Below are 12,242 nucleotides of genomic sequence, written 5' to 3'. Positions count from 1 at the left end.
ACGTGCTGAAAAGCAAGTGGCGTAGGGGCCCACAAAGCTCATAAATCTTATCGATATTTAGCAAGTGGGTCGCGGTGAGAAGGTTACGTTCGACGTGGGCGATTCGTTTCCATTCATGGTAAGTCAGCGCCCACGAAAAACGTGTCGGTGTCGCCCGAAGCACGCACTCCCTCATCGCCTTTCGCTGCATCACGTTGTTTCTCGGTCATTTACGTCACAGCTAAACCAGTCGACGGCATCGATAAGGAACCCCTTCTTCCATCATTTCAACTCGCCGTGAGAGACAAAGCGAAATCTACCTGTGGTTGGCTTCTCAACTAGGTTGGCTTGGTCACACGAGCTCAAAGAAAACCATGAAAGAACTCCTCCTACAACAAGAAAATAATCTCTGAATCCACTGCTTCTGAAGAGAGAGGGAGAGAGTAAAATAACCCATGGACATCGCCATCGCCGCATTGACTCAGCATCACTCACGGAGCAGAGACTTCATGGGTTGCATTGACTCAGCTTGGCAGCAGCAATTCTTGAAGGAGTTGTATAATCCAATCCACATCTTTCTGTCTTGTATTATTGTAGGTGATGAGGAGTGAGTCTCCGATCCATCCTCACCGCTCGATTCCTCCATTTGTACGTGGTACTAAGAATACCCAACGAGTCTCCCTCTTCCCAGGAATAACACACGAGGAAGCACAAAGAAAGCCAACCAAGTCGGATGCTTCTTTGGCAGATCAAATGAGGTGTGATGGGACGATGTAAGCTTTCAATTCAAAACTCATCTTCTTCGACGCCAATTATTTTCCTTTTCCTCGTAAAAAACTATCGTTCATGACCGACGTAGAAAAGTACTAATACAGTAGATTAAATCTTACGTCGAAGGAGAAATTTATTAGGGCTCTCGAAATCGAGTCACGTTAGAGGCATATCATAATGATACTAACTTCACTGCGATCAGCTAGCTTAACAAGCTCCCTGGTGTTGTTCATGGTGGTATGGCTTCTTGTCTCTCTGCTACCGATGCACATACTTGTCAGCCCAGTAAAAAGAGGCTGAATCCAGTGTGGCTCTATTCGTTGCGGGCCTTCTCAACAAGAACAAAACATTCGTCCGTAGTTGTTGGACATGGAAGGAACACTCGTCTTCCTTTTCCCAGCCTAATTTACTCCATAGTAGATTAGCCTTACCACCGAACAAGCAGCAACTCTAATGAGCTTTTGATGCTATGAACACTAAGATAATAGACAAGAAGAAAACACATGCTTTGCAGGTACTCAATACTTAGGCGAGGCAAAGCAACCAAATAACTTCAGCAAGAAAGACCAGTTTGACTTAAACCCATCAAGAGTTTACCATAAAATAAGTTGGTAAACAAAAATGCTTTTGTTACAGATTGGCGCATCACAGCGATGCAGGTTAGAGAGAATCAAAGAATCCCTGATGGATCCAATGGAACGAATGAAAGAACACTTGCGCAGATGTGCAGAACATGACGGTCTTGTTGAGCTGCCTCTATTGATGATCCATTCAGCTGCTTCCTTTGACTTGTTCCACTGCCACACAGACTGTCATGATATCAGTGAACATGCTTCAGACTTTCTACAGTAAATCATCTATGAATCTGTAAATATATACCAACGAAGGTATTTTCTTGCTGCAGTCCCAACACTTGGCCAAAAAGAACTTACATCTGCCCTATACCTTCTTAGATTTCTCATTTCTGGTTAATGTTGGTTCTATTTTTTTTTTCTTTGTTTTGAGAAAAAAAATCATAAATATATGATAATTACATCAAGATGAAGAACTTGCCATAGATCATCAACCGAGATGCTGCTCATAGATGAAATGATAAATATTTTGAGTTAATTACCACAAATCCCAAATATTCAAGCTGGCAGGAAAATGCCAATATATGGTATGCTAATATGCTCTAAAATGCTCTTTCACTTGCAAGCATAGACATTGCACGAGTATTTACCTATTTTAATACCATGATAGATATTTTGATTGCATAATCAATAATTTAAAAAGCGTAATTCGATAGGAAAGTTACCAGTGGCTGGAGGAGGGATGACGGTGGGCTTGGAGATGATGGTGGGAATGGTAGTCATTGCAGCACCTGCGGGAGGGAAGAAGTGGGCGGGCACGCCCATGCCCTGCTGATTCTGGAGGTGATACAGTGGGTACACCGGCAGCATTCCATGAGGAGCAACCATCCCACCTTGTGCTGGGTAAGAGAACTGCCCCTGGAAGTATCCTCCTCCTCCTCCTCCTCCGCCACCACCGCCACCGTGGCTCAGCTTCTGCTAAACAAAACCAGGAACTAATGGGAGTCATTTCTGTGGTGCTTTTATTGTAAGAAAAGAAGATCGATGGTCCGTAGTTTGGTAGTATCAGATCAACCAGGATATCATAGACAGGAATGGTGAGATTACCGCATTGTAACCCAAGTCTGTCACGTAATTGGGGGAGTACCTGCAGAGCATGAACAACTTGTGTGAGTCACACGACCTGATCCACTTACGTTACCCTCATCACGACATGACGGGTTCATGTTTAGTTCCGGCGATCCAACTCAACCAAAGCGGGCCCGGTGACTACACCAGTGCCTTGTAACCACGTGGTCGACCAGATGGCCATGTGACCAGGAGACCACATAGCATGTGCCGATCCCTCGAGACACAAAATGTATAAATCTACGACCGTCCGTTCCACTTTCTGTTTTAATCTTAACCATCCATCTGATCGGATCATTTTTTAGATATAATTTTTCCGTGTTCGAAGATATGGACGGTCGATATTAAATAGAAAAGTGAGATGAACGGTTCCCGAGGGAAGGGGATCTATGGAATTTGCATCTGGTTCCGTGAGCGTTGTTGACCGGGCGATGACGGTCGCGCCACCGCCGCTGCTACTTGCGGCAGGAAATTATATGGAGGGTTAAAGACTTACCCGTAAGCGGCGGTGGCGTAGAAGGGGACGACGCCGTGGTAGTGTTGGAGCTGGAACGGCGACGGCGGTGGCGGCGTCCCCGAGGTGGGGGGATAGTACCACTGCGCTGCCGGCGACACGCCCCTTGATACCACCACCATCCCTGCATCGGCTCACACCCGACCACCAAGCGCAACAAAGATCACGTCATCAGCAATCTCCTCCTCTCTTTGCTAGGAGAAAGAAAATGTTTTATACTGAGTGAGAAGAGAAGCGTGAGCACGTGATATACCAGGCGGGGGGTGGTGAGCGTGGGTGGGGAGCGGCGCCGGAGTGGAGGGAGGAGATGGGCGGAGGCCGCTGCGCTTGGCGCCGAGAGAGGCGAGGTTGCAGTTGGCGCGGCGGCCGTTGATCATCGGCGTCGCGTCCTCGCACGCCTTCTTCGCTGCCTCCGCTTCCTTAAACGTCACCTGCTCACACACAAACCCAAAACATGCAGTCGAACGATGTCGACAGCCACGCGAACACACATATATGAACACAGAGAGAGAGAGAGAGAGAGAGATGGAACGTACGAAGCCGTAGCCCTTGGATCGGCCGGTGATCTTGTCGGAGATGATGACGGCCTCGAGGATCTCGCCGTACCGCTGGAAGTGATCGCGGAGCGCCTCCTTCTGGGTCTCCCACGCCAGCCCGCCGACGAACACTTTGGTCAGCGTTGTGTCGCCGAACTGCTGCCCCATCGCTCTCCTCCTCGGTCAGCTCCCACTCGGAAGACTCCTTTTCGGGCGCAGCTCGATCGATCTCAGAAACCTTGCAGTTAGAGGCAGGTAAGTTTGAGGGGCTGAGGCGGAGAGAATTAATGGAGGCTATATAAGGAAGAGTATAGAGGGAGGCCCAGGAGCTGGTGATACAGCTCTGGGGGTGTTGGGAGGAAAAGGAATGCCTGTTTTGTAGATTATATCCATAAACAAAAGGGGGTGAGGAGGGTAGAGGAAGAAGGACAGACATGGATGGCAGGAACAGCTTGGCCGACCGGCCCTATCAACGTGCTTTCCGGTTCTTTTGACTAAAATAACTTTTTATCGACTATTGGTATTATCTAAATCCACATCTATCTTGTGAACTACGAATTTAAACTTAAACGATGCATGGAGGAGTCTAAAGAAAAAGAAAATTGAAGTTCAGGTCGCTGTAAAGACGAGGAATTGCTGCCTGCTGCTGCTGCTGCTGCTGCTGCTGCTGCTGCTGGTTTCCATGGTCGAAAACAGGGTGACGACCGAGCCACGGTTTTCCGCAAAGGTTTACAGCCATGCAAAATCATGGCAATCTCGTACTGCATTTGAATGGGCAGAAAAATTAACCAACATTAACACATATTCTAAGAACGATGCTGCGTTCCCTCTCGCACGCTCAGCAGCCTTTTCCCGAGGAAAGGAGCGACAAGATGTGCAGAGGGTGTGCGCCGAGGTAATACCAGCTTCGGCTTAGGAAATTATATTATGAGTTGCATACACGTAAATTTCTAAGAACAATGATGATGACCAACGTAGAATTCTTTTGGTTGTTTAGCACAAGAGGTGTAGCAGAGACATTAGAGAAAAATTTTCTTTCGTTATTTTTCTGTAAGCCTTTTTCTTAGAGATTCTTGAGATAAGAGAACTGAAATATCCTTTTTTTATAAATGGATAACAAATCTATGTATCGCTTATTTAAATTAGTTAAACACAAACTAAAAGCAGAAGACTAATCAAGCATTATAAATGGACTCAAAATCTATTTTCACAAGTAATGCGAAACTAAATTGGGATGATGTGCAGTTATCCTCTTCGAGTAAAATAAATCAATTTAGGATGTTTTCTTTCCAAATATCAAAGAGTTCAAAGTGAAAAATATAATAGACAGAGAAAGATATCTTCTTTGCAAGTAAATCTTGCTGGACTCACCAACCATTGTAAGGCCATACAAAAAAAAAATTATGAAATGTGACCGAAGCACATGGTCTGTGACTCGTAATTCAAGAAATATATTTAACCAATTCTATAAGGATCTACCGAAATCATCAGAAATGTTCCATAAGAAAGTTGGAGAACTTGTTGAATTGAGAGGCCGTACAAGACCTGCTCCTAATTTTCACGGTCCAATCGAGGAATCCTACATCAGGTCAGTCCAAGCTCATGACTTCATAGCAGCAGTAGTACGTACCAGCTAAGAATCAATGGGCCACTTTGAACGCATCTGGAGATAATTATTACGTGGAGTGGCTCGCCATGCACGTGCAAACTGCCCGAGCGAATGACGACTGTAGCACGGGACAGTTTCTTCGGAATGATCCGTCACGGACGACAGTGTAAACAGAACGGATTCTCCCAAAGCAAACCCCACAAAATAACACATCAGGGCAACAAGAACCAAGTGACGCAAACATTATCCTAAGCTCCAAAACTTCCTTGTCCCGTTCATTTCTTATTCTTTTTCCACCTCTTGCTCGCTATCAGTGCTTTCGACAACTGTACAGCAAAATCTATATAGAAAGCAGGAGAGGGAGACAGGTTATTATTAGAGGCAGTGGTCGGTTTTGTAGGGTTTGACTCTCTCAGAGAGAGAGAGAGAGAGAGAGAGAGAGAGAGAGAGAGAGAGAGGGCATGCATTGCTGTAAGTTAGCTGGAATACCTGAGGAGTGAGCTGGCTGAGGGACAAGAATAATGCATTAAACAAGGAGGCAAGTGGCAAGTGGTGATGCCTTCGTGTGGCAAAAGACCAAAAGCTTGTGTTCTGCGGTAACAGTAGGTGCCGTGTCTTCGATCCCATTATGCTACCTGTGAGATCTGGGGGTGAATGGTGAAGAAAGTCCTGTGGAGTACGCTGTGGAAGTGAGCAGGTGAACAAGCCACATGGCTCTTTCATCCCTTTTAGGCAGTGGATTGCGATGGCCTTTTTTATTCTTTCCTCTCAGAATACTGATCTGCTAGGATTCTCCCGAGCAAAAGTTTCGGAAATGAAGTAGCTGATCAGCATATAAAATTCCATATGATAGCATGCATGACATGCTGGATACAGTGGGGAAGATGGAGATATCCAACTCAAAAGATTAGCTTCTAGTGAAAAGCGGACGTGAGTTCAGCTAACCGTGTGGTATGTGGTCCAGTGAATCAGGAAGACAGTACAGCTCGTGAATTAGATTTGGCTTGATCACTAAGAAACCATTTGGTTGCCTGCATGTCTCACTATAATACAAGTCGGAACCTCATTTTGATTTTTTTTTTTTTCATCTTGTCATCTAAAACTATTACTTGCAGATATTGACTTATAGATAACCAAATGCACAACTAACTAAAGCATTGAGTTACAAGAATACGTTAATCTTAAACTAGTGACCAAGCACCAAGACATCAGCTAGTGGCGGATGCTTCTTGTGACCGAGCACATGCTCTACATGTGCGGTGAATTCTAGATTTAACCGTGATAAATATGACCAGCTTCCACTGAGCCCAGCCAGCCTGACAAAGGAGATCAGCCTAGTACATTTCGTGGGTTTTGATCTATCCCCCTCCGCCCAACTCTGTCATGCTTCCATGTTGCAGCGCCAGCTCCACATCCATGAGATGACACTGAGATCCAACATCATGGGCTCCGACATTATTAGTTGTCGACCACAAACACACACAACCTCTCAACAATCTCACCACGTACTTTAAAACCCGAGGGTTGCTATTCTCCCATGCCACCTTTTAACTACGTGCTTAAGATGGATGTTGGAGAGCAAAAGTCCATTTGTGGTATCATCATCACGCCTCTATTTCTCACCGTGTCCAACTTGTAATCTATCATGATGCGCTGTTGGTCACAGCGAAAGTCCAAACTCGCTGTAGCCACAGGAATCAATTGATTCCTTCTCATGTGCATACCCAGCTTGCGAATCTGTCACCACGACTGTGCAGCCGGTTTAAATAGTATGGGTGGTCAAACAACGGTTCTGGTATTAAGACTAGCTCAAGTTAACCATGCAAATCAAATTCCAATAGAGACCTCCTAAATGCGAGGAACTTGCCATGCAATTAATAGCTAGAGGGTATAATTAGGATGCTCGGAGCACGATTACACCATGCTGATATCAAGGTCGTTGGATGTGTAAGGTTGCCACTAGATTGCTTTAATTTGACTATTTGACATGCGCTAAATATCAACAGGATGTGCACACAAAATTTGGATAGATGCAGTATGCAGAATACCATAAACCACAGATCAGTCATATCACACATAACAATAAGAATATGCTTATATGCACTTCAAATATATATATATATATATATATATATATATATATATATATATATATATATATATATATATACACATATATATATATATACATACATATATATATATATACATACATACATATATATATATGTATATATATATACATATATATATATACATATATATATATATATAAATACATGTATATATATATACATACATATATATATACATATACATATATATATATACAGATACATATATATATATATATACATATATATATGTGTTCAATGGGGGGAAATCTAACCAAATTCGAACTTACCAGCCTGTTTAGTGGCAGCATAGATGCAGCAAATCTTCCCACTCAGGATATGAGCTCCCGTTCTCATCAATCACTACACAAGTAGGCGAGAGGGGTAAAGCACAGACGAGTAAAGTACGGTTATATATATATAAAGAATTGCTCAGATATTTTGAGCAGAAGACAACAATAAAACCATGCCTAAACCAACAATAGGTGGGTCTTGGTTTAGATGCACATGAGCTTAGAATTGTGAGACTTCATTGATCCAGATGCATACAAATATCATGCTTAATTGATTTTAGTGAATGGGAAAGTTAAATATTCATATGAAAGCAGTTGCAATGCATATACCACTGAGATTTCATACCTGTAAGCCGCCTGTTCTTGAATATCTTCCAAAAAACAAGCAGACAGAATGAAACTCAATACAATTTCCAGGCTTCAAAACATCAAGGGTAGATATTTATCCCTCACTTTTATAAACAAGATTTTCTATGATATAATCAGAACAAGAAGCATGTAGCAGCAGAGTTGCCAGGTCTTATCTTCTGATAAATAATCTATAAGTAGGGAGCTTAGGCTTTATGGTATCAAGGTCAACTCATTTACATAACAGGAAAAACAATGATATCTATTACAAGAAAACTTTATGGTCTCTAACGAAAAAGAATTAGTCACATGTCTCAGGAAGAGTCTATATTTGCTGGAACACAAAAGATGCAACACTAATATTATCGGGTATGCTCGAGGAACCAGGTACCATCATTATATTTGCTAATTACTATAAGTATTGGTTTACCACAATACTTATCGAGCAACATGATGGTTTCAACAGGTTTAGCTGATTTAAAAACGAACTCATACCAAAAGAAATGAACGAATCATTAACAAACATGGATAGCCAATTTCATGAGCATTAAAACAACCATACCCTTCCCAATTTTTTAAATTACCATGCATTTTGCCACAGCTCTGTGAAGTACAACAAATAATTAAACATCTAGACCATTAGACCAGCACATTGCACAAGAAGCAAGAAACTTAACAGTTTTCTACTGAGAAGCAAGACGAAAGAAATACGTTAAACATGTGTAGAGCATGTCCTAGCATATGATATTTCAAAAATAGTATGTCAATTTCATAAGCCACATGAATTGAATAATCTGGAAAGACCTGAGAGCATTAAAATTGAATAGTGACTATGTTATTGCGATGCTCTTTATGCTATTTAATGTGTCAAAAGAGCTGAAGCTTTACCGAATCAAGAGGAACTTGACTATCCAAAACTAGTCACTCACGAAGCCACATGTGTCCTAAGCTATTTACATATATATAAGGAGGATTTCTTTAAACTCCATTTGTGCAAAGAAAATGGTTTGAAGAAAAATTTTCCACTGAAATTTATTCTATGACAACTAAATACAATTTGTGTGGATTGTAGGAAGGAAAATAATCTCTGTTCATTTTCTCATGTACAATATGCAAGAATCTAAAACTCTCTCTTAAAAGATGAGTTACCAAAATGGAAAGATAGTTGAAGAAATTTACTTGTTCTTTTCAGGAAAAAAGAGTCCAGAAATTTGGAGAATTCTCTAGATTTTTCTGACTCTCCTGCCAATTAAACTTTAAAAAAAACAGTTTTCTGATGTGAAAACTCTGAAATAAAAACACCCTTATATAAAAACGAGAAAAGCAACTGAAGATACAAAAAACAGAAGATGATGTGCTCGAAAACATAATGGTATACTGGAAATCAAGTAATATATTACTCTTCCCTTCAAGCAATTAACAAAATGGGCAAAGGATAGACACATGTACAAAAGAAAGCTAACCTAAGTAAACCAAGCCAGAAGAATTTTTAAGTATTCATTATAGAAGACTACGAAGTCTATTAGCAACTATAAGTACCGAAGACAGTCAAAGGGAGAAAAAAACACTTAAAGCTAGCAGTCCAATGCTTACATGGCTGACAACGATTGTAGCTTGTGAATACAAGATATTATGGTAAGTTGATCAATATTCAGGACAGCCAAGCTACATGTCTCAACCTAGTCTGCACTTATTGTCCCATCATCATACAGGTTGACGAGAGGCTGATAGGCAAGTCCACCAAGTATGATCAACCACTAATAGATGAATTTTCAATCAAAGGTACATAACATTAAAACTTCCAAGATCCAGGAAGCAAGATATGATTACCGAAAGATCAAGAATTACTGAGACCAAGTAGTCTAGCCCCCAATATTGATTTCTAGTGAAAAGAACAGATAAGTTCTTTCAAGTAAGCCTGGTAGCCAAGCAACTACTGACCTCAACATGATCATCATTTCATGTTCGGGCGCCCACAATAGTAGTCCATTTATCACCCATGAGCTCAAGCAAGTGCAATAGAAACATCAAAGATCATAGTATATATTGGTACGAACCAAACTTAATTGACTCCAACTAAAATATTATAAATAACTGATAGAAAAGAAAATTCATGTCACTGATACTTACGCGCTCATATCTTGATTTAGTGAGCTTCTAATTCAGAACTTTAACTTGGAGTTTCCGGAACTTCAAACGGTTCATGCGAAGCCAGTAAACGTCTGAGGATTCACTTCTCATTTAAGAGAAGTTTTTGGAAAACCTAATCACGGCCATTATCAAATAAATGTGCCGTAACAACAACAAGGCAAAATATCCCATCCATCAAACGAATAACGATTTGCAACAATCAAAACAATTAAACCTCTTAACAGCTGGAATAAGAAGGGGTACCAAAACGAAGTAGTACTCTGTATTCCTGCAGGTGAATCCATTAATCGTCTTCCTCTTCTCCTTATAGAATCTACCGCTCGCCTTGCACCGTCGATCATTAACATCGAAGGAAACCCAAAATAATCAATAGGAGCAGGATCGGGCACGGAAAGTTATCCGAACTCACTCGCTGGTAAAGAAGCCTGTTAACACGAAGATGAAGCTCTGCATCGTTTCCTTAGCCTCCTTGGCGTTGGCGGGGAATCGCCTTCTTCATGATCCGGATAATGTCGACGGCGGAGGCTGCACCGCCCAAGTGATTGAGCCACAGCCGAAACCCTAAAACTAACCCAAAGATCGCAATAGCGGGAAGAGAAGAGGAGAGAGCGATCATATTACCCTTGTTGGCTGCCCTATTTGGCGCGTGGGCGGGAGGAGTGAAACTGTTGTGGTCTGATCGTCCTTATTTATAGCGTTTCGCCTGTTTCAAAAAGTGTCCAATATACTTGAAATTGATACTTAAAAAAGGGATCCCTCATTTTCTCATTATCATAATTTTTTATTTATCCACGTTGGATGATGATGTTGGTGATGACTGGATCACTCCGATTTGATTAAAATTTGTGCGTAAAAAATTCTATTTTTTTTCTACATATCGATTCTTAGAATTATATATTTATTTTTTTCTACAAGCTCTTATTTTATTATGCTACTTGTATATTTTGAGGAGGAAGAAGAAAAGTAAGAAAAAAAAAGAAGCGGGGAAGGTAGGAGAATAGGAGGAATAAGAGGATACTTACACCTATTTATAAAAGGGATAATTTAAAAATATTAAAAAAATTAAAATGATATTACAAATAATAAATATGAGATTTTAAATAGTAATATTTTAGGTATGAGAAAGGTCTTATTAAATATTGCATCGATATAGATTTTATAGAGTTTCAGTTTGAATTATTTGTTCTCCAGACATTATTCTCGTCATTATTCATTGTCAATAACTCTCACTACCCCCTCAATATCATCCTTCGAGGAGGAAAAAGAAAAAAATATAAAAAGAAGAAGAGGAGAAAGATAAGAGAAGAAGATGAGGAAGCCAAGATACTTACGTTCAACTAAAAAAAGATAATTTAAAAATATTAAAAATTATAAATAATAAAGAGAGGATATTAAATAGTAATATTTTAAGTATTAAAAAGATATTTACCTATGTAGACTTTTTAGAGTCTCGATTTGGATTATTTATTCTCCCAATACCATGGAGATAAACTTAGAAGTGGACATATCAATTGACTTGAAATTACGAACAATTAGAATTTATTATAACAAAATATGTGCGTAAGACCTCAATATGAAATTCCATCGTTATAATTTATCTTGAAAGTGGATTCCCATAGTGTTGTTGAGTAAATTGGGAGTTAGATAGGGTCAAGTATCAACGACACCTCCAAACAACCCTAATAATAATATTAAGGAGAAAATTATTATGTTGGAAAGAATAGGTCAAAAATTATATACAAACCAATCCGTTTCGACAATCTGATCTCAGAGAAGAACATCAATTGAGCATAAACATTGGTCACAAGTGAAGATGATTGGGTGGTCAACAACAACTGGAGTTAACAATCGCAAAACCCTGGTCATAGCCCAAGAGACTTAAATGTCAAAATGTTGATCTGGTCCACAAGGTTGTGTGTGATTAGGATTTGGACCCAATCAAGGTTGTCATGCATGACAAGCTATCCAGGAATATTTGTTGCTATAAGAAATAAATAGTCAATTTACAACATGCATTCTCATCTCTCTCTCTCTCTCTCTCTCTCTCTCTCTCCCTTTTTTATACTTTATTTTTCTTATTTTATTTATATATCCTTTCGAAGTTTCTAATTACTCTTACAAGTCGAACTCATACATTAATCTCCATCCAAAAAAATATATTAGTCTTAATATTAATTAGTGTAACTCATATATAATTCGAGTAAACATAATAAATTTATAAAAGTAT

General features: G+C 40.3%; 1 protein-coding gene and 1 long non-coding RNA gene across 3 annotated transcripts; both read right to left on the bottom strand.

The window, feature by feature from the left end:
* Positions 1–1,302: 1,302 nt before the first annotated feature.
* On the bottom strand, positions 1,303–3,903 carry LOC135680547 (probable RNA-binding protein ARP1). Of its 2 annotated transcripts, none has more exons than XM_065194543.1 (6): positions 3,501–3,903; positions 3,218–3,395; positions 2,947–3,088; positions 2,430–2,469; positions 2,048–2,300; positions 1,303–1,559 (listed from the first exon to the last, which is right to left on the bottom strand). In XM_065194543.1, exons 1-6 carry the CDS (start codon positions 3,666–3,668, stop codon positions 1,522–1,524), a joined length of 819 nt encoding a protein of 272 aa, XP_065050615.1. In that variant the 5' UTR covers positions 3,669–3,903; the 3' UTR covers positions 1,303–1,521. The 2 variants fall into 2 exon arrangements, with proteins under 2 accessions (XP_065050615.1, XP_065050616.1); XM_065194544.1 differs by having other exon boundaries at positions 2,048–2,297; positions 3,501–3,897.
* A 3,573-nt stretch (positions 3,904–7,476) lies between these two features.
* On the bottom strand, positions 7,477–10,695 carry LOC108953585 (uncharacterized). Its single transcript, XR_010476515.1, has 4 exons — positions 10,637–10,695; positions 10,259–10,540; positions 9,995–10,127; positions 7,477–7,586 (listed from the first exon to the last, which is right to left on the bottom strand). It is a non-coding gene; the product is annotated as an uncharacterized LOC108953585 (long non-coding RNA).
* Positions 10,696–12,242: the final 1,547 nt, after the last annotated feature.

The sequence above is a fragment of the Musa acuminata genome, chromosome BXJ1-8 (assembly GCF_036884655.1).
Source record: "Musa acuminata AAA Group cultivar baxijiao chromosome BXJ1-8, Cavendish_Baxijiao_AAA, whole genome shotgun sequence".
In the NCBI taxonomy this organism is placed as follows: domain Eukaryota; kingdom Viridiplantae; phylum Streptophyta; class Magnoliopsida; order Zingiberales; family Musaceae; genus Musa; species Musa acuminata.
This window is presented reverse-complemented; position numbering and strand designations above follow the sequence as displayed.

Coding starts and splice junctions, on each gene's coding strand:
- LOC135680547 (XM_065194543.1), bottom strand. CDS start 3,668: ATGGGGCAGCAGTTCGGCGACACAACGCTGACCAAAGTGTTCGTCGGC. Junction 3,396..3,500: donor GATCCAAGGGCTACGGCTTC/GTACGTTCCATC, acceptor GTGTGTGAGCAG/GTGACGTTTAAGGAAGCGGA. Junction 2,470..2,946: donor TACGCCACCGCCGCTTACGG/GTAAGTCTTTAA, acceptor CATGCTCTGCAG/GTACTCCCCCAATTACGTGA.